The sequence below is a fragment of the Eurosta solidaginis genome, chromosome 3 (genome assembly GCF_040869045.1).
Source record: "Eurosta solidaginis isolate ZX-2024a chromosome 3, ASM4086904v1, whole genome shotgun sequence".
NCBI lineage: Eukaryota > Metazoa > Arthropoda > Insecta > Diptera > Tephritidae > Eurosta > Eurosta solidaginis.
Genome location: NC_090321.1, coordinates 16310906 through 16336447, shown reverse-complemented (window position 1 = coordinate 16336447; position 25542 = coordinate 16310906). Strand labels below are relative to the sequence as shown.

Genomic DNA, 25542 nt, shown 5'->3' with positions numbered 1-25542 from the left:
CAAAATAAGGAAAAATCACCATTTAGGAAAATGAACCTAGGGTAACCCTGGAATGTGTTTGTATGACATGGGAATCAAATGGAAGTTATTAAAGAGTATTTTAAAAAGGAGTGGGCCATAAAGGCGGATCAGGGGTGACTATATAATGTGTCTGTACGATATGGATGTCAAATTAAAGGTATTAATGAGGGTTTTAAAAGGGAGTGGCCCTTAGTAGTATATGTGCAGGCGTTTTCGAGATATCAACCAAAATGTGGACCAGGGTGACCCAGAACATCATCTGTCGGGTATCGCTAATTTATTTATATATGTAATACCACGAACAGTATTCCTGCCATGATTCCAAGGGTTTTTGATTTCGCCCTGCAGAACTTTTTCATTTTCTTCTACTTAATATGGTAGGTGTCACAACCATTTTACAAAGTTTTTTCTAAAGTTATATTTCGCGTCAATAAACCAATCAAATCACCATTTTTCATCCCTTTTTTCGTATTTGGTATAGAATTATGGAATTTTTTTCATTTTTCGTAATTTTCGATATCGATAAGTGGGCGTGGTCATAGTCGGATTTCGCCCAATTTTAATACCAAGATAAAGGGAGTTCATATAAGTCCGTGAACTAAGTTTAGTAAAGATATAACGATTTTTGCTCAAGTTATCGTGTTAATGGCCGAGCGGAAGGACAGACGGTCGACTGTGTAACTGGGCATGGCTTCAACCGATTTCGCACATTTCCACAGAAAACAGTTATCGTCATAGAAGCTATGCCCTTACCAAATTTCACAAGGATTGGTAAATTTTTGTTCGACTTATGGCATTAAAAGTATTCTAGACAAATTAAATGAAAAATGGCGGAGCCACGCCCATTTTGAAATTTTCTTTTATTTTTGTATTTTGCTGTACCATATCATTACTGGAGTTGAATGTTGACATAATTTACTTATATATTGTAAAGATATAAAATTGTTTGTTAAAATTAGACTTTAAAAAAATTTTTTTTTAAAGTTTGTGTGTTCGTCATCTGATTTTGCTAATTTTTATTTAGAATACATACAGTAATAGGAGTAACGTTGCTGCAAAATTTCATCATAATATATTAAACGACTGCCAAATTACAGCTTGCAAAACTTTTAAATTACCTTCTTTTAAAAGTGGGTGGTGCCACGCCCATTGTCTAAAATTTTACTAATTTTTTATTTTCCGTCATAAGGTCAACCCACCTATTAACTTTCATCGCTTTAGCCGCCTTTGGTAATGAATTATCGCCTTTTTTGGGTTTTTCGAAATTTTCGATATCGAATAAGTGGGCGTGGTTATAGCCCGATTTCGTTCATTTTAAATAGGGATCTGGGGTGAGCGCCCAGGAACTCACATGCCAAATTTCATTAAGATACCTCAAAATTTACTCAAATTATCGTGTTTACGGACAGACGGACGAACGGACATGGCTAAATTAATTTCTTTTTTCGCCCAGATCATTTTGATATATAGAAGTCTATATCTATCTCGATTAGTGTATGCCATTACGAATTGCCGTATTGGGAACAAAATGAATATACTCTGTGAGCTCTGCTCAGCTGAGTATACAAATGCTAATGTGCGTGGGATATGGGAATAGCAAATGAATGATTTATTGCAATCGCACGAGGATAGTGTGAAGCCACACGCAATATAACGGTTCACGATTGATGGCAATTTATATATATATGTACATATGTTTATGTACATATGAACGTAATTAAAGTAATGAAGTCTTGGAACATGGTCAAAGTTACATGAATTCTAATGCATTGAACTAGCCGGTCCGTGCGAACCTCACATAGGTAAACTGAAAGTGTGCATAGTGTTGCCAGAAGTTTGTTCAATGACCAAACGGAAAAACCCTATCAGAAACCAGAACCATTGTTACCAAATAACTCCGTCCTCTTGGCAAGTACTTGAAGCTTCCTATGACCTATGCAACTTGCTGCTTCTAGATCTAGCTACAGTCTTCGCTTTGCGACAGGACACGAGTTCGAAAATGGTTGTTAGAACTTCACACGGATCTTCAACACTTTACAGCCGCGAGCTTGGTTCCACGGTTTTTCTGCTTGGTCTCTCATGTGCCTCTCACCGTCTTTTACTTACACCCAATGTGATTTTAACGTCCAAATTACGGTTAGTATAACGATCATTCTTCAGCGTTCGTAATGTAGTGGCACCTATTTGCGAGGAAGTCAAGCTTTAACCTAAGTCCTTTTTTATTTGCGGGGATCGTGGTAAATATTCGGGATATTTGGAAATTATTTTGATGAATTTCAGGTAGTTTAAGTTAGGTCATTTAGAGAATTTGATATCCTTATAGAGGTTGGAGTGGTCCCTTTTGTTTGAGCATGTCCAATGAAGAGGTCAATTGTATATATTTATGCCTGAATGAATAGTAACGGACTGGTCTTCTTTACAACCCTGCGCGTATGATCGAATAGGTCCTTTTTCAACTCTACGCGTACCGTGCGACCGGTCCTCCTAGTACCCCTTTCGGGTACTGTATGAAAAAGAAATCAGTCGACCACTCTCTTGCGAGCACACTTCTTTACATATTTGCACAAGCTCCATCTTTACAAAGTTATCTATATATGTGTATCTAAATGCTTTTGTTATTGTCACTTCCAGTATCGATACGTCTGTAGCCATTACTATGTTGTTGTTTTCATATCCACTCAGCGGCTGTTATGTGATTGCTTTGGCGTAACCACAAATTAATGACATGTAATTGCAGGAAATCACTTAGCGTACACCTACCACCTACCAGAGCACATTGCCCAACTATATACGTATGTACATACCAAGCCGTAACGATCATATAGGATGGCTTATCCTACTACCGCACATCCAACAGACGCTGGCAGTGACCGATTATGCCAGAACAAGTCACATATGTACGTTTCCATGTTATATGAATATTACATAACGGGCATGCGAGTGTATTTATGTTGGCATATTGTTTAGTTGCTTTGTTGCTACTCCAAATGGCAGGTGTTCCCAAATTTTTGCGATGTTGAACCCACGTTTACTTACTTAATTGGCGATTAACAGTTTCGGTCGGTTTGGTTTTGGCCGGCCAACAAGTCGCGCCAGTCGCTTCTTCGTTACGCTAACTGACGCCAATTGGTAATACCAAGTGAATTTAAATCGTTTTTCACCAGGTCCCTAGAGCGGAGTTGGGCTTCCCCTTTCATCTGCTTCCGTTGGCGGGTTCCGATAAGAATACCCTTTTAGGCGTATCATCATTTTTCATTCACATAACATGGCCTAGGCTGTATTTTAAGTCCTCCGTTGATGGCTGCATAAAGCTCATACAGCTCATCTTTAAATTTTCTACAGTACTCACCGTCGCCGAACTTTTCGAAGAACTTTTCTTTCGATCACCCGCAGATCCGGCTTATCAGATGTTGTCAGTGTCCATGCTTCTGCGCCATATATGTATTAGGACGGGTACGATAAATGACTTGTAGAACAAGATTTTTGTTAGCCGGGAGAGGACTTTACTTTTTCAATTACCTAAGTAGTCCAAAGTAGCATTTATTGGCAAGAGTTACTTTTAGCTGAATTTCAAGACCGACCGTGGTTTGCGTTATTGCTGGTTCCCAAATAAACAAAGTCTTTAAGTATTTCAAGCCACGCACATTTTATCAAATCACCAAAAATCAAAAAAAAACAAAAAAAAGAAAAAAGTTAGGACGGAACTGCTTTCAGGCTATGCTGAAAACCTCATACCTTCATTAATAAGGCTGAACAATTGACAACAATCTGATGAACTTTGCAAAATTCATAAAATTCAAACAATCAGTTGTTTGGGACATATATTATTGTGACGAATATTAGCAACACTAAGGGATACTATCATCTCTAAGCCGATACTAAGCAGTCACTTGTATCTACATAAACAAATCAATCATTATGTCGGCACATATATGCATACAAGAAGCGGAGAGAAACGCACAAACACATGCATATATCTTATCTGAGCTACTCACAAAAGTATGTAATCATCGGTTGAAGTATCACTCACATATACACGCGTATATGAGAAGCTATAAACGTGCATCTGTAGTTTATAGCTGGTGAGTTTATAGCTGGTAAACAAGTCGTAAATTCTAGAAGAAGAAACGCCTAGAAGTATGCGAACGACACGGCAGGGACTATAAAAGCAGCAGAAGCTGAGTAGTCCGGAATCAGTTTGATTGAAGCAAGCTATTGGTTGTGAAGTATGAGTGTTATTGTGGAGTACTTTAATAAAAGCCATTTTTCATTATTGAATATTAGAGTTATTTATTCAACAGTTTAGCGATACGAACGTTAGTAGAAGGTGTAAAATAAGGGGAGTTTTTAGTAAATTCGTTACATTATACATAGAACCGATCTTGACGATATTCTCAAACCAAAACGTGTGCCTATATGTGAAAATCTGGTAAAATTGCAAGCTTCCGGCCGTTAAAATGAGAAAAAATTGTGAAAACCTGTATGGGATACATATGTTATATGTATATACGACAGATAATTTTTATAGACAATAGTGTGTGCCACATATGTAATCACCCTGTGAAATTCCAAGTTTCAGCTGTTAAAATGAGGAAGAAATGACATGAGTGAAACCCTCTCTAATTCCTAAAAACCGGTTGTATGGGAGATATATGCTATTGTGGTCCAATACAGTCGGTTACGGCAAATAATTAATCGTACAACCAAAATACATTACTAAATCAACTCAGCTTGTCATCCCATTCATTTTGGTAGACTTATTGGTGGGTCTATCTCTTCTCCTCTAAGAACTTACAATTTCCAGAATCTGTCCAAACTTAATATATCATACCATATCATCTATATATATATCATTATTGCCAGGAAACCCAGTTGCCCCATTATTTCTTCCTTTCTTCCACTCAACTGAAAAGAGGTCAAAGTTAAGTTAGTCGAGCTTTGTGTTTTGCGGAACCTGCTTTAGGAAGCACTGCTTTACAGCATCTGATTGTATCCTTCACTAAACGCGCAGCAAGTAATGTGTATATTTTGGTTGCCCTTGCTGCTTTGATGATTTTTCTTACACTGGTATGTGGACCTCTTCTCCTCATTCCTGCTACTGCAACTCGAGTTTTGCTGTTGAATATTTTAAAAAAAAATTGCTGCATAAAACAAAATATGTACATAGCTTTGCACAACCATACGCACTTTGCAATGGAAGTATTAGGCAGTTTGTAAGAGAGTTTATGTTGCTCGTCGAATCATTTTTCCCACTTCGTCTCTCGCTATTTTGCTCCATTTTTTATACTCAGCGTGCTTTGCATACAGAGTATATTAACTTTGATTGGATAACGGTTGGTTGTAGAGGTATAAAGCAATCGAGATAGATATAGACTTTCATATATCAAAATCATCAGTGTCGAAAAAAAATTTGATTGAGCCATGTCCGTCCGTCTGTCCGTTAACACGATAACTTGAGTAAATATTGAGATATCTTCACCAAATTTGGTACACGAGCTTATCTGGACCCAGAATAGATTTGTATTGAAAATGAGCGAAATCGGATGATAACCACGCCCACTTTTTATATGTATAACATTTTTGAAAACACAAAAAATCTGATTATTTAGTAAATAATACACCTAGAATGTTGAAATTTGACGTGTGGACTCATTAGAGAGAGACTTGATAAAAATTTGAAAAAAAAAAATTTAAATGGGCGTGGCACCGCTCACTTGTTATAAAATCAATTTTACAAATATTATTAATCATAAATCAAAAATCGTTAAACCTATCGTAACAAAACTCGGCAGAGAGGTTGCCTTTACTATAAGGAATGCTTTGAAGAAAAATTAACGAAATCGGTTATGGACCACGCCCACTTTTATATAAAAGATTTTTAAAAGGGTCGTGGGCGAATAAAATAAGCTATATATTTGCAAAAAAGAGCTTTATATCAATGGTATTTCATTTCCTAAGTGGATTTATAACAGTAAATAGGAAAAACTTCAAATTTTAAAAAATGGGCGTGGCACCGCCCTTTTCTGACTAAGCAATTTTCAATATTTCGGGAGCCATAACTCGAAGAAAAATTAACAGATCGTAATAAAATTGGGTACACAAATTCTCCTTATAGCAGAAAATATTTCTAGTAAAAATGGACGGGATCGGTTAAAGACCACGGCAACTTAGATATAAAACAAGTTTCAAAGTGTCGTAGACTAGAATAAAAAAAATGTAGGGCGCGATAACCTCCGAAGGATCTAAGGCTGAGCTTCTCTTCCAATTTGCTCCTCTTGATTTTCCCTACAAATTGGCCGGACGGGACCTACATGTTTTATGCCGACTCCGAACGGCATCTGCAAGACAGATGAGTTTTCACTGAGAGCTTTTCATGGCAGAAATACACTCGGAGCGCTTGCCAAACACTGCCGAGGGGCGACCCCGCTTAGAAAAATTTTCTTCTAATTGAATAACCTTATTTCTAAAATTTTGATGTTGCTTTGCCCGGGGTGCTAACCCAGGGCATACGGTGTGGCAGGCGGAGCACGCTACCATCACACCACTGTGGCCGCCATTAGAATAATGAGCTATAACTTAGCAAAAAATTGTTTTGAATCGATGATATTTCACTTATCAAGTTCTATTGTAAGAGGAAATGGGGAGACATTTTTTTTAAACTGGCGGTGCCACGTGTTATGTAGAAAAGTAATTTATCTGAAATGAAACGTACAATTGAAGCTCACGCTGAGTATATAATGTTCGGTTACACCCGAACTTAGACACCTTTACTTGTTTATTTTAACATGCAATACTGACAGATGTGGTGCGCTCTTATTTCCCACGGCCTTTTAGGGCATATTTGTTGTAATTTTTGTTTTATTTTAGACCGCTAGTTCTTGCATTGCACTCGATTTTCTGGATATTATTTGTATAGTTAAAAAAAAAAGTATAAATGATTTCATAGATGATACTAATCGAAAAAGACTCCTATATCGTGCTAGGTCTGAATTAGAGTTCGGCGTATTCCAACAAGAATTGGAAAGGATATTTCCAAACCATGCACAATCAAGCTAGGATTAGAACAAGATGACTTTTTTGTGCGCTTTAATTAACTTGATTCTAGGGAAGATACTAAGGTATCTATCAGCAAATCCAATCCAATGCCAGTATAAGAAGAAGGAGGGTCATAATAATTACCTGTAGTAAAACTGTATACAAACACCCTTTGAATAGCAAACATATTTTCTGACCTAAGAGTTTTTCTATTACTTTTGCGATTCCTTTAAGAAATGGAAAATTCCTAATTACATTTGACATTCCTTGAAATATAGCTAATTCTTTGCTTTAGCTTACAACTGCTAAAACTCGTCCAAAAGTTATCGGAAGAGGTTTTCAAAAACGCGCTTTGACCCCATGACAACGAATGCGAAAGAGATAATAATTACTTGAGTCCTAGATACTAGTAATCACACTCCTCATCACTTCTAGGGCGTTGATCACAAAAATAAATAAAAGCGTTGGGCGCGTGGAATTTCTAAAAACGTGAGGCGTAGCATAACCTAATTAAGGTTCAGTTGGTCTTACCTATGCATATGATGAATTTCATATTGTAACGAATTTGCTGCAAATTCCTTATTTGCCCTTTTGCTAGGTTCGTATCGCTAAACTGTTGAATAAATAACTCCAATATTGAATAATGGAAAAATGGCCTTTATTAAAATACTTCACAATAACACTCAAACTGTGTAACGAATAGCTTAATAACCAAACTGATAGCTCAAATGAAACACCACTATTCAAAATAATACAGCTATTGCTCGCTATATATCGTCTTAGTCGTAACTGCTTGACAACTCAAATCAAACTGAATTCCATTTTACTCGCTTGGCCGCTTTTATAGTTTACGCTGCATACATCTAGGCTCTTCTTTCCAGAACTTACCAACTATTTCGAGTGTTTATAGTTCTCATATAGTTTCTACTTGTTTACAATTTTCTACTTTTCAGCGTCTCTCAGATTTATGTGAGTTTGTAGTTTACAGTCTCTCGCACACACATAGGCGTATAAGTAAATGCATCTGTGTGTGACATCTCTCGGCTGCCTTATACATGTGTATACATGATTTGATTATTGACGTGAACATCGCTTAGCATCGCCTTAGTGATGGTATAGCTTAGGGATGCTAATATCCGTGACACTGCCCTCCACCTAGTCTGATCGTCCCGATCGGACAAATCTCTCGATCTAAACGGTGCTAGCATCGCCAAATGTACCACTCTTCTACTCCGTGGTTTCTCAATGCTTTGTATGCGGTAGATGGTATCACTGATCTTCTTCACAACCTTGTACGGGCCTTCCCAACTGCACCGAAATTTGGATGGAACACCTTTCCGCCGGTGAGGGTTGTATAACAGTACCAAATCTCCCGCCAAGAAACCTTTCGAATTATTTTCCTTGTCGTACCTGTGTTTCATCTTACTACTCATTATCCTGGATCGTTCCCTAGCACTCTGTTGCTTGACCAATGAAGAACTACTTCGCAGAGCTTGCGCTGGACGGATTTCCTTTGCATAATCAGTATCGTTCCGACGCTTCACAACAGTAGTGTGCCTTGGCTTGAAACCACCCTTGCATTCTTTCTTCGTTTCAGTACGTCCGTTAGGGCTTTTCAATGCCAGTGTTTCTCTCACAGGTACCTTCGGTTTTGATTTGTTTGGCCCATTTGTTCCATCAACCTTTACCTTTGAATTTCGTGGCCTTCGTCGACTCTTCTCCACCAGTACCCGATTACTGCTGAACCCTTTTTCCAAACTAAAGTTAAGTGGCACATCTTGGTTCTCATAACACATCACCCTTCTCTGCATATCGATCTTGATGTCATGGTCAACCAAGAAATCCACTCCCAATATAACTTCATCAACAATCTCCGCCACAACAAATTTGTGTAGAACCATGACCCCCAATCAATACTTCACATATCACTTCTCCCTGAACTTGGTTATAGTCGCCAGTGACCGTACGCAACTTTGCTCCAGGTAACGGTTTTACTCTCCTGTTGACCAAGTCAGATCGGATCAAGGAATGAGATGCGCCCGTATCTACAGTCAGTACTCGTTCTTTGCCATCCACATTCCCTCTGACGGTAAGACTGCTTGATTTCCTTCCAATTTGCGACACAGATATCACAGGGCATTCAATAGCTGGATCTAGCTCTCTACCTCTTACTCGCTCTTGCTCATCTCCTCCAGCTTTGCGTTTACGGCCACCCACATTGTTGGAACTATTAAGACCAAGATCGCAATGACGTGCTATGTGACCGGACTTCCCGCATTTGAAGCATTTGATAACTTTTTCACTTCGCTTTTGCGATTCTTTCAGTGCCTCCAATATTGCGTCTACCCACTCTGGCCTTTCTACTTCCACACGGCGTGCTTTGAAAACTGGCTTACACAGAAGCGACGCCGTTTCCTGAATCAGAGCTTGTGACACCGTTTCTGCGAATGTTGGCTTTGGGTTCGCGTATGTAGCTCGCTTCGTTTCCACGTCCCGTATGCCATTTATGAAACTCTGGATTTTTACCCTTTCAGTGTATTCCACGGGTGCGTCCGCATTTGCAAGATGAGCCAATCTTTCAATATCTGAAGCAAACTCCTGCAATGTCTCATTTGCTTTTTGGTAGCGGTTTGCAACTCAATTTGGAATATCTGTTTCCTATGCTCGCTTCCATAACGTCGTTCTACAGCAGCCATCAATGCTTCATAATTGTTCCGCTCTCCTTCGGGAATCGTCTGTAGAATTTCCGCTGCTGGCCCCTTCAATGCCACGAATAGTGCAGCAACTTTATCTTCCGCATTCCAGTTGTTCACTGCTGCGGTCTTCTCAAACTGTAGCTTAAAGACCTGGAAAGGAACAGAACCGTCAAAGGATGGTGTTTTTACCTTTGTATTGCTTGCTGAAACAGCTGGGCGGTTTAATTGCAACTCTTGTATACGACCTCTCAAAGCATCCACCTCGGCTTCGATTTTTTCCTCAAACTGCGTTATTTTCTCGTCCATACGTGCTTCGAGTTTTGATGATATACGCGCCTCTTGTGCTTCGAGTTGTACTGTTATGCGTGCCTCTTGTGCTTTCAGTTGTGTCTCCATCTTTGATGTAATCTGTGTCGACATTTCTGCCATACGCGTTTCTTGTGCTTCAATCTTCGATGTAATCTGTGTCGACATTTCTGACATACGCGTTTCTTGTGCTTCAATCTTGGATGTTATGCGTGTCTCCTGCGATTCCAGCTGAGATGACATGTTGGTGGATATTTGTGATGACATTTCTGTTATACGTGCCTCTTGCGCTTCCATCTTGGATGTTACTGTCGATGTTTGAGCAGTTATTGCAGCCAATATCATGTTCAAGTCTGTGCTGGTAACCGTCTGCGATGTTTCGTTTTTCTCTTCAATTTTTGTTGTTGTTTCGTCCCCATCAGGATAAAAGACAAACTCGTCCACATCAATTCCTTGCGACTCCATTACCTCTCGTAGCCGTGCTTGAAGTTCGATCTTATTGCCGGTTGTATTTAATCCACGGTTCTCCAACTCCTTTTTCAGTTGCTGGATCTTCAATTCACTGAACTTTGCCATGCCCAAGTTGTATTCCCAATCTTCGGAATTTATTCAACAATTCCTCTTCTGACACCAATTGTAACGAATTTGCTGCAAATTCCTTATTTGCCCTTTTGCTAGGTTCGTATCGCTAAACTGTTGAATAAATAACTCCAATATTGAATAATGGAAAAATGGCCTTTATTAAAATACTTCACAATAACACTCAAACTGTGTAACGAATAGCTTAATAACCAAACTGATAGCTCAAATGAAACACCACTATTCAAAATAATACAGCTATTGCTCGCTATATATCGTCTTAGTCGTAACTGCTTGACAACTCAAATCAAACTGAATTCCATTTTACTCGCTTGGCCGCTTTTATAGTTTACGCTGCATACATCTAGGCTCTTCTATTTCCAGAACTTACCAACTATTTCGAGTGTTTATAGTTCTCATATAGTTTCTACTTGTTTACAATTTTCTACTTTTCAGCGTCTCTCAGATGTATGTGAGTTTGTAGTTTACAGTCTCTCGCACACACATAGGCGTATAAGTAAATGCATCTGTGTGTGACATCTCTCGGCTGCCTTATATATGTGTATACATGATTTGATTATTGACGTGAACATCGCTTAGCATCGCCTTAGTGATGGTATAGCTTAGGGATGCTAATATCCGTGACAATATCAAAACCGATATGCATTGAACCCGACCCCCTCAGTGTTTAATGAAATTTTGCATACAGGTACACTTTACCTATACAAACACAACCTCGTTTTTAGAGATTGCATTTTTGAAAAAATGTGGGCGTGGCAAGGTGTCAAAGTTGTGAAAAATGTCGGTGACAACTACGGAATGGCTCAACCGACTTCCAAGATCTTGGTACTTTTGGAAAGGAATTCTAATCGGCTATCGAAAACATACACTGTAAAAAAATTTTAATACACTGGAAAAAAATTTTGTTTTTAATAAAATTTTAAACTCGAAAAAAACTTCAAAGGCCAAGCGTTTGAACATAAAATATATTGTAATTGATATTAGAGAAAAATTGTAAGTTTACAAACGGCGATGGTTACTAGGACATGTTTCTGAATTTCAGAAATTCAGAAACATGTCCTAGTAACCATCGCCGTTTGTAAACTTACAATTTTTCTCTAATATCAATTACAAAAACCATTGTATAAAGCAATATGAGCAAAGCTCGCTAATTAAATACATATGATCATAAAATATATTTTTATTAGAAAGGTCTATTTAATATATAACATTTCCAAAAACTAAAATGGCGTTTTTTTTTTCCTTTTTTTATAAAATTTTTTAAGTAAATTCACCTCTCTATATTTTGATATCATAGTACTTTTGAGCTGTGATAGCTATGGAATGGCTCAACCGATTTCCAATATCTTGATACCTTTGGAAAGGAATTCTAATCGGCTATCGAAATCGTACACTGAAAAAATTTTTATTACACTGAAAAGCATTTTTTTTGTTTTTAAATGCTTCATCTTTGTAATTTTTTCCAAGTTTATATTTTAAAAAACTTAAAACAAATGGCTTTCCAACGAAAAAAATGAATATGTCGGTGCATTAATGCACCAGCCTTCACTCACAGTTGAGTGGTAATGCAAAAATATCAGCCTCACTCAGCTATAGTGGTAGGAAAGCTGAAAAATGTTTCACTACAATTTAAAAGCTGGTCATGAAAATAGTATCAACAAGATTTTTTTTTATTTGAGTGACGCATAGAAGATTTACAATAATGATATTTTTTGTTTTTCACTCAGCTTAGTGGTAGTGTAAAAATAAAATTACTGCAATAAATTTGTTTAGTCATAGTGGAGAAAATCAGCACTGTCACTATAGTGATACAAAAATACTGCGCACTCAATTTTGTCCATTATAGTGTAATGCAATCAAAATTTAGTGCACTACCCCCAACTATGATATTTTCAAATAGTTTCTTAGGTAACTAACTTGATTCAATCATGGCGGAACGATACAAGGTGGCAGCAATGTGACATACCTACAAATATAAATAAAAATTACATGTACTTTGTTTTTGTAAATTCGATGGACAAATGTCAAAATCGTACTGCGCTGAAAGTTGATACATCAAATCAAATTAAAAAAGTTTATAATCAGCTGTCCCATGCTGCCACCTTGTATCGTTCCGCCATGGATTCAATTACTAGAGGTTTGTTCTCCAATGATGAGAGATTCTTGACACTCCCAAATTGAAAAATCTGGACGGGTTGCTTTTACGATGTAAGGAAAACGGGGAATAATTCAATCCCCTTCAGTGAAAATTGTAGTAGAAAAGTTTCTTTGGTAGTATATTAGTAGTGATAATAAATTTGTAAATGCCCAAAGAGTTTTGGGAAATAATTCATTTTCTACTAAATATTTCGTGAATTGATAAAGCGCTATGTTGGTTTAGAATTTTATTCAAAAATACGCTATATCAAAATTTGTTTAAAAAACTCCCTATATGAGAATAAGTTCAATGCATTTTGTTATAAGAGGGAGTTAATGAAAGTCATACTGAGATGAAGCGTTCTTCAATCTAAGTCTAATATAGAGCAGTTTTGTGACAAATTCTGAATTGGGAAATTTTTGAAAAATATTTTGAGATAGCACGATTTTGAACAGGCATCCGACATGGGGTGATACGCTACTTAGCAGCCGCAATGAACTGACAAAAACAAAAATAAAAGAAAATGGTTTATTGTCTTAGAACTTTATATTCCTACCTTGACTTTGATAAAAGAGTTAAGCTTTTGTGCGGTCCTGCTACGCAGGGAATATTCACCTTTTTATTCTGAAATTTCGGAAAGCTCTTTTCTGTTAAGTATTCATGGAAGCGTTCCGGATAAACCGTTAATTTAGAATGTTCGGAATACGTTCATTTGATATTACCTCACGAGATCCGAATATAGCAAATAAGTATATACAACATATTCTAAAACCGGGTATAAACCGATTCCCAAAATTCTTAAATGGAGACGAATGTTCCGAACATACGGAATTAATATAACAGAAGGTGGACTTTTAATGCGCGCCCAAAAATATCGAGATAAGTGTCAAAAGAGATAAGTGTTAAAGGCCAATACGCGACCTCGATAACAATAATTCGAAGACGGAAATAAAAATGTTTCGCACGTTCAAAAGATATTGACGAAAAACCGAAAATTGACCCCGGGTTGCGTTGGCGGCCTTCAATCGAGCTTATAAAAAATTACCATGGCCGGTCCACCAATGAGGTGGGATCAAAATTAAATGCGTGCAAAATCCCTTTGTACACAAAATCTTTTTCAGTGCACAAAAACATTACAACAATCACATGCAAATTGCCATCTTCAACTGCAAATATCTCCGAACAGAGATACAATTTTTCTTTTCCGCCTTCGGATTATTGTTGTCGAGGTCATCTCTCTCGTCACCTAGCGTCATCAATCACAAGACGAACAGACTACCTGATTCCCTATCTGCCCTTCGATAGAGATCTTAAGGCCACAATAGAGGTGGACGGTTGGCGCAAGGGTGCGCAAATGGCGGACAAGGCGATACATGTGTACACCGATGGTTCCAAAGTAGTGGAAGGAGTAGGGTCTGCGGTATATTGCGCTGATCCGGAAATAAGCAGATTCTACAGGCTGCCGGATTACTGTAGCGTTTTCCAAGCGGAAAAATTAGCCGTAACCAAAGCAGTAGAAACCCTAGAAGAGAATAGCTTAAGCTGCAACCGTGTTAACTTTGTTTTTATTGACAGTCAAGCAGCAATTAAGGCAATAATCTCGAATAGCACAGCATCTAAATGCGTGTTAGAGTGTAAGCAATCTCTGGAGAGAATCGGGACAGGGCTAAGCATACATCTATATTGGGTCCCAGGGCATATGGGAATAGATGGGAATGAAAAAGCGGACGAACTAGCTAAAAAGGGCGCATCCTTGAAGCTTGCTCCGTAGACGTCCCAATTAGACTGGGCGAGATTAAGCGAAGTCGAGAGGTGCACTAGATCGACCAAGCGGGAAAGGCGTGGGTTCAAGCGCGGGCTGTAAAGTGCCGAAGATTATGTGTAGGTCTTACAACCTTAAACTAACACAGTTGCATCTATCATTAAAAAGAGAGGACTGTAGACTCATGACGGGTATTCTGACTGGACACTGCCTTCTGGCGTCACATGCCTTTAAATTACGCTTGGTCAGTATAGCAGATGTAGGAAGTGCGGGTTGGAGGAGGAAACGATCGATCACGTTCTGTGCTCGTGCCCTGAACTTGCCAGGCTAAAAATCCAGCTATTAGGAGTGATACACCTGTCAGATCTAGAAGCAGCAAGTGGCTGAAGTCCTAGGAAGCTTCTAGTATTTGCCAAGAGGACGGAGTTATTTTATAACATAGGTCCTGGTTTTTGATAGGCTTTTTCAGTTTGGTCGTTAAAACAAACTTCTGGTAACACTACGGACTCAATCAGTCTATGTGAGGTCCTCATGGACCGGCCAGTTCAACCTAACCTAACCTCTCTCGATATTTTTGGACGCGTATTAGCAGTAGACTCCTGTTCTAGACTTTTAAGTGAATAAGTTAACATGCCCAATGAGTACATTTCGTTATGGCATCTCCATTGTTTACTGATGACATTTTTACGTGAATCAATTTAGTAGTCGAGGTTTTGAGGTTGAACGATGAATTTTGAATTGGTTTAGGTTTCGTATATTCATAGGTTTACGAAAGTGTACGATTTCTTGGTGTCCCCACTTTTCATAAAATTACCTATGTTCAATGTTCAGCCATACCAATGGATCGCGGCATAGTTAATAAATTCACTATAAAATTAAAAAAAAAAAAATGTTCCAAGGAATTATGCAGTTCAGTACTTATACGGTCTTTGTAAACTTATTGCTCCCAAATTCCTGCTACTAATATTTTTCGAGAATTCGCAAAGAAACAACACAGTTAACGGATGTCAATTCGATTTGGGAGCAAAATGGCCGCAATTCCCAAAAAATTTTCTGTCGAGCAAACCTCTTGTGATTGAATCACGGGTAACTAAATATATTTGACTTACGTTTTTCAATAAAAGTCCTTGTGCGTATTTCCGGTCCTGATGTTGTTGTTGCGATTACGCTTCTGTATGCAACGTTGCCACTAGGTGCTGCACTTCTTGCACCCCATGCGAGTAGCAAGCAAATCAGGCCATACAAAAACATTTCTTTCAGCAATATTGGATACATATGCAAACGAACAATTTTGCTAGTCGTAGTATTATTATTATTTTTTTTTATTTTTTTTAAGTCTAATCAGACATACATATACACATTTATACAGGCATATGTAAGATGCTTTTAATTTGTAGTGCACACTTAGAGGCGCCAAAGAGCGCCAAATTTTTTACAAAACACTCACTCATTCATGTAAAAATCCAAAAATTTTACTTACGTCTATTTAGATTCACTTTTATTTACATATGTATATAGAATATTGAATTGTTTATTTAGATTATAAATGTTTAAATATTTATGTATGTACATGTGTAAGCATAAACGCTTTCATTCTTTACTTTGATATGTAAAACATTGCACCGCTCTTAATTTGATTCTATTTCACGAACTAGTTTTCAGCTGCGTTTTAGATCTGCAGAAAATAAAATTCAAACTGAAATAAATATTACTATTCCTATTAATATTAAATAGCTCTGCTATAATTAAAATTCGTTGTAGAACTTCAAGCACTTTTCTGAAAATCCGGCCGTTCGAAATCGTAACAGAAAGAGCTACCTTATATTAACTTTGGGGAAACAGGATATGCTTTTGATATCATCTACATCCTTCATGAAAACCACTTGTCAGTGCCAAGCTATTAAAATTTTCAACAGTTGGTCTTGCTGGCTCAATCTCCGAACATCATCAAATCCCCCGCACCAGGGCCGGATTAACAGGTAGGCAGAATAGGCAGTTGCCTTGCGCCACCCATTTTAGGGGGCCCCCGAAAAATGAAAAAGACTTCTAAAATTTTCTTACAAACATAAAATTCTAGAGACTGAAAGAAAAATATAATTAGAACTGAAAATAAATTTTACTCAAATAAATAAAATTCAATTGACCGCATTCAAAAGGCGACGACCGACAAACTAGACAAGGTTCCTAAAAAGCACATTTCCGACTCATTGTATGAGCGTGCAAAGAAGTGTATCGAAGTGAAAGGTGAGTATATTCAATAATAAAAAAAGGTTTATAACTTTTCTTCAGTTGGAAGGTTATACTGGTGAAAGTCTAGCGAATCAAACTTTAAAGTTTCTTACTGAAGACTGTGGTTTAGATATTCAAAATTGTAGAGGACAATAATATAACAACGCATTAAACATGTCCGGGAAGTATAAAGGTGTGCAAGCAAGAATATTGAGTTTGAATGAGAATGCGATCTATGTTCCCTGTTCCGCGCATTCCCTTAATTTGGTTGGAGAGCATGCTGTTTTTATGCAGTAGATTTGTTCACCATTATGCAGACATTATATAGTTTCTTTCCGCTTCCACCTATTGTTGGGGCGTATTAAAAAATAAAATAAACAATGAGTAAACTTTGAAGACATTGTCAACTACACGCTGGGAAGCACATTCGAATGCGACGAATGCAGTTTACGATTCATTTGATATCATATTAGAGGCTCTAGAAATCATTGCTGATGATGAATCACAAAATACTGATACTCGTTATGAGGCAACGTGTATCGCGAATAAAATGCAAAAATTCGAATTTGGTTTCATGCTGATTTTATGGAACTATATTTTCACTGCTATGCGTTCAGTGAGTAAGTCATTGCAAAGTGCAAAAGCAGATTTGCAAACGTGTGGTTTTTTGTACGGATTGTTAGAAGAGAGTTTAGTTTCATTCCGTGAAAAGTTCAATGATTTCGAGGAAAAAGCAAAACAATTATTACCTGGTGTAGGTTATACAGAAATTGTAAAACGTACTCGTCGTAGAAAAAACCAGCCTAATGACGGAAATGCTCCAGAAGTCCAGAAGTAGAATTTTCACCTCGCGATGATTTTAGGACAAAAAAAGGTTTCCTAGAAATCATCGACAATCTTCACAGTGAAATCAAACGACGTGCGAAAGTGTATATGGAAGTTTCGGAGAGATTTGCATTTCTCATCAACTTTTCTCTAAGCGATGGGGACCTCCACGAAGCTATAAATAACTTAGTTCATTTTTATTCTAGAGATTTGGAAGAATTTTTCATTGAAATGAAACAATTCCAAAGTTACGTGAACTCCAGATACACTGATGCACAAAAAACTCATAGCCATTTGTATAAGATTCTAATGGAAGATCAATTAGCCGATGTATTTCCTAGCACAGAAGTAGCTCTTCGCATTTTTTTAACATTAATGATCACAAATTGTTCTGCCGAACGATACTTCTCGCAATTAAAAAGAATCAAAGCTGCTGAAAGAGCTACAACGCGGCGAAAGCGATTCGAGATGTTAGGTATACTTTGCATTGAGTCAGGTTTATTGAACAAAATCGATATTGATGATATAATTGATGAATTGTAGAAAACGACATGTTTAAAATGTAGATAGTAATTTTATTGATATTATTACATTGTGACAATAAAATGTTTATGGAAGATATAATTTTGTATTTTTTAATCGAAAGAAGATGGGAACGGACCTGAAAAAAAGGGCCCACAAAAGAATGGTTGCCTAGTGCCCCGTTGAGTATTAATCCGGCCCTGCTCCGCACGTTTCTTAGCGTCAATGTTCGGTTGACAGTCCTTTTCTGCACTTGTTTGTCATGTTACCCTTTGCTGGTAAGTTTTCCCACTTAAAAAGAATTTTGCACAATTTTACCTCTTTCACGGCTACAGTTATATTGGAGCTCATAAAAAAAAAGTTTTTCTTATAATGACCATACAGGCTCTTAAGGCCAATTAAACTTCCTTAAGGCCAAATTAAACTTCCTTAAGCTGGAGACATTGGTGCTTTATCGGTAACCGTATCGGTAACCTTATAACAGCTGATTCGACCAATCTTATGAGAATCAATGCAATCGATTATTGGTGCCGCTAAGGTCGTAACCGTATCGTAGCCAACCAATTGGGTTTTGGTTTACCGTCGTAACGCTAAACAGCTGATTACGTTAGGGATACGGATACAGCGATACGACATACGGCACCAATGACTCCGGCTTTAACCCCAACGCCATAGTCGTAACCATACCCATATCCATAACTATCTCCAATGTGATCGATTAATGGTGCCTTAAGCTAAAAATCGTGAAAATTTCATAAAAATGAAGAAAACGCAAAAAATTAAAAACATATTCCACAAAAAATAAAACAATAAATAAAATATACAAAAAGTTAATAAATTCACCAACTCAAATATTTTTAGGTTATGGATATGGCGAAAAACCAAAAACTAATTGGTTGGCTATGGTATGGTTATGGCGTTAGCGTTATGGTATGGCACCATTAATCGATTACATTGATTTCCATAAGGTAGGTTCAATCAGCTGTTTTATCTGGTTATGGTTTTATGGTTATACGTTAGGTATAAGTTTAGGGCTGTTTACACCATTTTCAGTTAGTCACTTATCGAGATCTTAAGATCAAGGAAAAAGTTTAAACAAAAGTCAGCTCATCGCTGTCGAAATTGTGGGTGTGTATCTAATTTTGAATCGAATAGAATTTTGTTTCCACGCTGTATCGAATTAAAAGAAAATTCTTGAAAATGTTAGTTTTTTTGTTTATATTCTATTTTTTTTTTTTTTTTTACTACCTAATAGTCATTTCAAACTATTTGTATTATTTTCATATATGTAGATCCAAGGTTGAATACAAAACAACAGCTTGAAAGGCTGGTTTTAATAATAATGAAATAATAATTTCAACTCGTTCAAAAGATATTAAACCGAAAAGTGACCCCGTGTTCCTCCGAAACCGGGGTGGGATCCAAAGTATTTTTGGGCAGAACACCTTTCTGCGTTGGAGGCTTTTGGCGGCGCTTATAAAAAATTACCCTGGCCGGTCCACCAATGGGGTGGGATCAAAATTAAATGCGTGCAAAATACAACTTCAACTGCAAATATCTCCGGATAGAGGTAAAGATGATGATTTCCCTCGAACCAATTTTTCAAGAGCAAGCGAGAAGAGGAATTAAAAAAAGCAGTACGCCGCACAGTGGACCGAAATTGAAAAGTTTGGACTAAGGACTTTAAATGTCCATTTTCGTACTCTGTGATCTTTTTCCATAATTTTGTGTTATATAATATTTTTTCGTAAAATCTAATTTAAAAAAGTTATGATACTTTTAGTAACGGGGTTTCATATCGACATACTCTAACGAGCATATGTGTACATCTAGGTATTTTTTTCAATTTCTAGCAATTTTGGCTTCACTAAAATAATTTTTACTATTTCTCAATCAAAATATGTATCAAGGTCTAACCCAGAAGCTTTCAATTTTATTTTAAAAATGTGTGCAAAATTCGCGAAAACTCGACGAATAATAGAGGTTATACAGAGTTAATAGTTGGCCATGAAATCACAGAACGCTTAGATTTACTTGCTATAAAAAAGGTTACAAAGAGTTGATAAGTAGGCTATGAAACAAAATTTGAGAAAATTATTGAAGCTTTTTTTTTTTGGTCATATACCTATATGTATAATATGAATTATCAAATATTTTTGTTTTTAAATATTACCCAGAATTAAAAAGTGATTCGCAATACTAATGCTTTGTTCAAAAAGAAAAATAAATTGAGGCAATTTTGATTTAAATTGAGTGGTGTTCATACAACTGAATTTAGCTTACACAAGAGTAATTTGATAGCTGGTTGGCTCATCTCTACAACAACAACATACCTTTGTTCAGACTGTCAAAATGTGCTTGTTGGAATTAGGCGACTGGAATGGAATGAAAACATAAAACTTCGGAATTTTTGTGTATTGTAAGACAATGTGTTCAATGTTTTGGTTTAATTTTGAGTTTGCCATCTTCTTTTGGCAATCCCTACTCCAGTAAAATGAAGAAAATAAAATCCGCTGATGAGATGAGCCATGCGTAACTGACGTTTAAATGTACTCAATAAACACACTTTAGAAGGTTGCATTTTCAGTTTGAAACAATTTATTACGCATTTTTTTTTTTAAATTAGCAATTTATTATTACAATTTTTTATATTATAAAATGATAAATTGCGTAATAAATTGCACAAATGATATAATTTAGTATAACAAAAAAAAAACAATATTTTTGTTTAAATTCTACCCAAAATGAAAAAGTGATTCGCAATACTAAAAATAAGCAAAAATAAAATAAAAAAAAACGTGAACCTTTTCGAACTATGAAACCGAGTACATTGCATAGTATATAACCCTAACTATATAAATAAATTAATGAAGTTTTGTGGAAAATGACTTAACGGTAAAAATGTGATTTTTCCCATACATTAAATTTTTTTATTTGCTTTTTTGTTTAAGACTTTATGAAAAAATAATCATATATAAAAACGTCATGTAATGAGACTTAAAATTGATCACCATCAAAGTTTTTGCGTTATTAACTAATATTTTTTTCATTTCCCTAAGTCCACTGAAAGCCAAATCCAGACCAATGTGCGCCGGTGCTGGATTTAGGAGGGCATAGTTTTTTTTTTCTGAGTGTAGGTTGTTAACCTGGCGAGGGTTGCATATCCAAACACGGAAAAATATATGTATGTGTGCCTAACTATGTACATTGGTCAATATTCGTAGATACATACTACATATGCATATGTATGTACATATGTATGTATATTAAAGTAAATTTTGTTTATGGTTAACATTGCTGCGACGCTGGTATTAATGTGTGTATTTGTAACGAGTTAACTGTTTGGCTAAAACCGGTCGCTAGTTTGCACACACCAAAGAAAAGAAGAGATTCCTTCGTTAACTTCGTGTTCACATCGGATCGTATACGCTGTTTGTTTTTATTATTATTATATTAACAAAAACTATAATCGTCCTCAAAGTCGTTAATTATCCAAAGCTGTTTACTTCTCTAGTTTGCACTGATTTTATTTACATTATTTCATGACTTCTTTTTGTTCACCTTTTTCACCCCGTACCATTTTTATTTTTATTTTTTTTATTTTGTGTTTTACTTTATACTCTTTGATTTTTTTCACTTTATATACACATGCGTGAATGTTATTCATATGCTGAAGTTCACCACTTTTCTATATGAAAATCGCATATATTCGGAATAAATTACATACGCAAGGCGTTCGCATTAAAAAAAACAACAAACATTTACTCATTTACGTATTAATTACAGCATATAGTTGTAAAATTATATTTTCAAAGTGCCGAAACACCACTACACATTAACATATACAGTATTCCAAATACAATTTTCAAATTTTAGCTAGCATATAACACCTACAACACTATTTCCGCGTCTGCACATCCGTATCCGCACAATTACTAAGAGAGACTAAACGAAAGGTAATAAAGCATAGAGCATCATTGCTCTGAAAAAAGTATAACAAAAGATGAGCTCCACTGACAGCGCAGGTGCTACGAATGTCATACTGACAGATAAATTGTATAAAAAGTGGTGGATTTTAATGTATATAAAAATAAAATATTGACAAATAGCGGCTGCCTCACCATAGTTCGGCAGAGTGCTACATTCTCCAGCCACTTAGGCCCGGTTTTTCAGTACAAGTTCAACTCAGTTTGTCAATTAAACTACGCTTAAACTTATTCTGCAGTTTTTCAGTCCACTTTAAATGAAGTTTAAGCTGGGCTTAAGCGGCCGATCTGGCAAAGTTAAACTCTAGTTAACCTAAAGGTGATTTGCGTTCGTTCGAAATGGCGTCGAATATACCTAACAAGCATTTGGGCTTGAGTACCATTAGAGCTCATGTTGATGACTAAGAATATTTCTAAAATGCCAAGAGTTGTTTCGAAACAGTGGCTCAACTCGAGAATCATAGCGTACTCAGCAAAAGAGGGAAATTTTTTATAAACAAAAATGCTATTGAAAAAAACTAAAAAAATAAATATAAGGCGCGATAACCTCCGAAGAGATCTAAGGCCGAGCTTCTCTTCCAATTTGCGTCGTGATCCTCTTGATTTTCCCTACAATTTGGCCGGACGGGACCTAAATGTTTTATGCCGACTCCGAACGGCATCTGCAAGGCAGATGAGTTTTCACTGAGAGCTTTTCATGGCAGAAATAAACCCGGAGCGCTTGCCAAACACTGCCGAGGGGCGACCCCGCTTAGAAAAATTGTCTACCTAATTGAAAAACCTTATTTCTAAAATGTTGATGTTGCTTTGCCCGGGGTGTGAACCTGGGGCATACGGTGTGGTAGGCGGAGCACGCTACCATCACACCACGGTGGCCGCCGAAATGCGAATGCAAAAATGCTTTACTTAATTTGAAAATGTTTAATTCCCAACTTGTGGTGCTCTAACTGGACTCAAATGTAAGATTCCATATTACAGTGTTTTCACGAAACTAAAATGAAATATATGTGACCCGGCCTATGAAAAGGTGGCTTATGACTCAAAAAAGAAATTGCGAGAAACAGCTGTTAACAGCTTTTTTTTTTTTTTTAGTCATAAGCCACCTTTTCATAGGCCGGGTCACATATATAATTTAAAAAATAAATAAATGTGAGGCGCGATTACCTCCGAAGAGATTGTAGGCCGAGCTTCTCTTCCAATTTCCGTCGTGCTCCTTTGAATTTTTCCTACAAAACGGCGGGACGGGATCTACTTGTTTTATTCCGACTCCGAACAACATCTGCAAGGCAGATGAGTTTTCACTGAGAGATTTTGATGGCAGAAATACACTCGGAGTGCTTGCCAAACACTACCGAGGGCGACTTCGCTTAGAAAAATTTTCTACCAATTGAAAAACCTTGTTTCTAGAATTTTGATATTGCTTTGCCCGGGTCGTGAACCCAGGATCTTCGGTGTGGTAGACGGAGCACGCTACCATCACACCACGGCGGCCGCCTATATAATTTATTTTTGATTAATTACGCTTCATTACTGCTATTAGCCAGGATTTTATTTCTCACAATAAACAGCTGCTGGTTCTGGTGGTACCACCTTGGCAGAGAGGATAGATAGAATAAGAGACGTCATTTCAATTTTTATTTGTAATGTATCTGATTGGCGGGTATTAGAAAATTGCCTTCTATACATTTTTAAGAAGTTTATATTAATATATATTGTCATTGTTAGAAAGAGGATGAATTGCTTAATTAAAACACAATCAAAAATGCCTCATGAAAATATGTAGAAGCAATTTAAAATTACCCCTCAAATGGGACATTACGAATAAATTTCTGAAATTACGTATCTTATTCTATCTATCCTCTCTGACCTTGGAGATTTTTTTCAACTCCACCTCAACTCGATAAGCAATATCGGATATCAACTGTAGAAAAGTGTTGAATATTCATTTTAGAACTGTACATTTCTCAAAATCTCTCGAAATTAGGATACTAATTGGAAAATATTAATGACGTTGGAGATCAACTCGAAAACTTTTGTTTTTACATTTCTCAAAGGTTGGATAGTGATTGGAGAATGAAGTAGAATATCAACTCGAGAACTATCTGGTTGAAAAATAATTAAATAATGATGTTGGATATCACTTCCGGAACTAGATTATATTTCGCTGGAGAATTTTTTTCCATGTTTGTTGGGTAAACAAAATCCATCTGTTGCCGTATCTACAAATTATCGAGATAATAAAAAAACCAATGTTGCCGGACAAAGAAGCATACCCAATGGCGGCCTTAAACTGTGACTAAAAAACTGCTCAGTAGTTTAACTGGAGTTTTAATTTGACTAGAGTTTAAGCAAACTTGGTTTAAGCTCAGCTTAACCAACTACTGAAAAACCGGGCCTTAGTTTGTTCATAACATTGGGAATTCAAACAAATGAAAAATCTTTCTATTCCTCCATTGCAATAACTAAGTGTCCAATAATTGGTGTCAGGGAGAACGGCTGTCACGAATGCCCAGAGAAAGGAAGACAAGTTTGTTTTTTTTGCTCGCGGTTAATAAACTGAAGAGCCGTGAATTGCCCATTTGTGTTTCAAACCAAGTTTTATTTATATGTGTCTACAGAAAATGAGACTACAAATCAATTTCCCTTACAATAATTATTCAAGTTAGTTAGTAGATAAAATATGAGCAGCTAGTAAAGCCACTTGTATGAACTCAAATTCTTCACCTGTACACATACATATTAATTTTTTTCGCAAACAAAAACCATATTGATTATTTTACTTTGTTTCAAAACAGTGGACATTCGCCTCTGCCTAACATGATTGGCATAAAATAGGCAAAACGAAAATTAAGATAGACTGCCAACTATCTGAGTGACCGGCAGGCGTCGGTAGAATCAAAATCTAGGACAATAGATTAGTTCCTATTAATACTGATCCAGATGCGGATAAAATTTTAACATGTAAATGCATATATGGATGTATATAATTTCGTATCAACAGGATAGCTCTGTTGATTTCGTTTTTTCCTCGGTAATGTTAGGTCCACTTGCAGAACGGCAACTCAGAGTTAAACTGACATGGCGGTTTAAACTCATACGTTTTTGACAATTTTTTTTAAATTAGCTCTGCGTTAAAAAGATAACTTGCCAGTCTGCAAGTGGGTCTTATAGTGTTATCTCTATTTACAAGCACGAAATGAAAGAGGAGCGTAAAAGTTTTGCAGATAATTACAACGATAATCCAGTGAGTTTTCTATCTCCGTATTACGCACAATACTCACGGGAATACTCTGGATCATTGGAAGATTTGTACACATGAGTTTTGACAGCCAGATGTCGCTGTTGTTTCTTTCAACACACACGGCTAAAGGCCAAGTAGCGATAGCTTGGTTTATTAAAAGCAGTATTGCCAAACTAAAACCA

The 25542-nt window shown here is 36.7% G+C and overlaps 1 protein-coding gene across 13 annotated transcripts in view; it reads right to left on the bottom strand.

Annotated features, from left to right (window-relative positions):
- Positions 1 to 22075, bottom strand: part of LRP1 (LDL receptor protein 1) — a 336333-nt gene extending 314258 nt beyond the window's left edge. For 2 of the 13 annotated variants that reach the window (XM_067771108.1, XM_067771121.1), the window contains exons 1-2: positions 21028 to 22057; positions 15667 to 16232 (exon numbers count right to left, since the gene is read on the bottom strand). In XM_067771108.1, coding sequence (XP_067627209.1) covers positions 15667 to 15832 — 166 coding nt within the window. In that variant the 5' untranslated portion in view covers positions 15833 to 16232; positions 21028 to 22057. Of the gene's footprint in view, positions 1 to 15666; positions 16254 to 21027 lie in introns of all 13 variants that reach the window. The other 11 variants (XM_067771116.1, XM_067771119.1, XM_067771114.1 and 8 more) reach the window with 11 other exon arrangements.
- Between the last annotated feature and the right edge of the window lie 3467 nt (positions 22076 to 25542).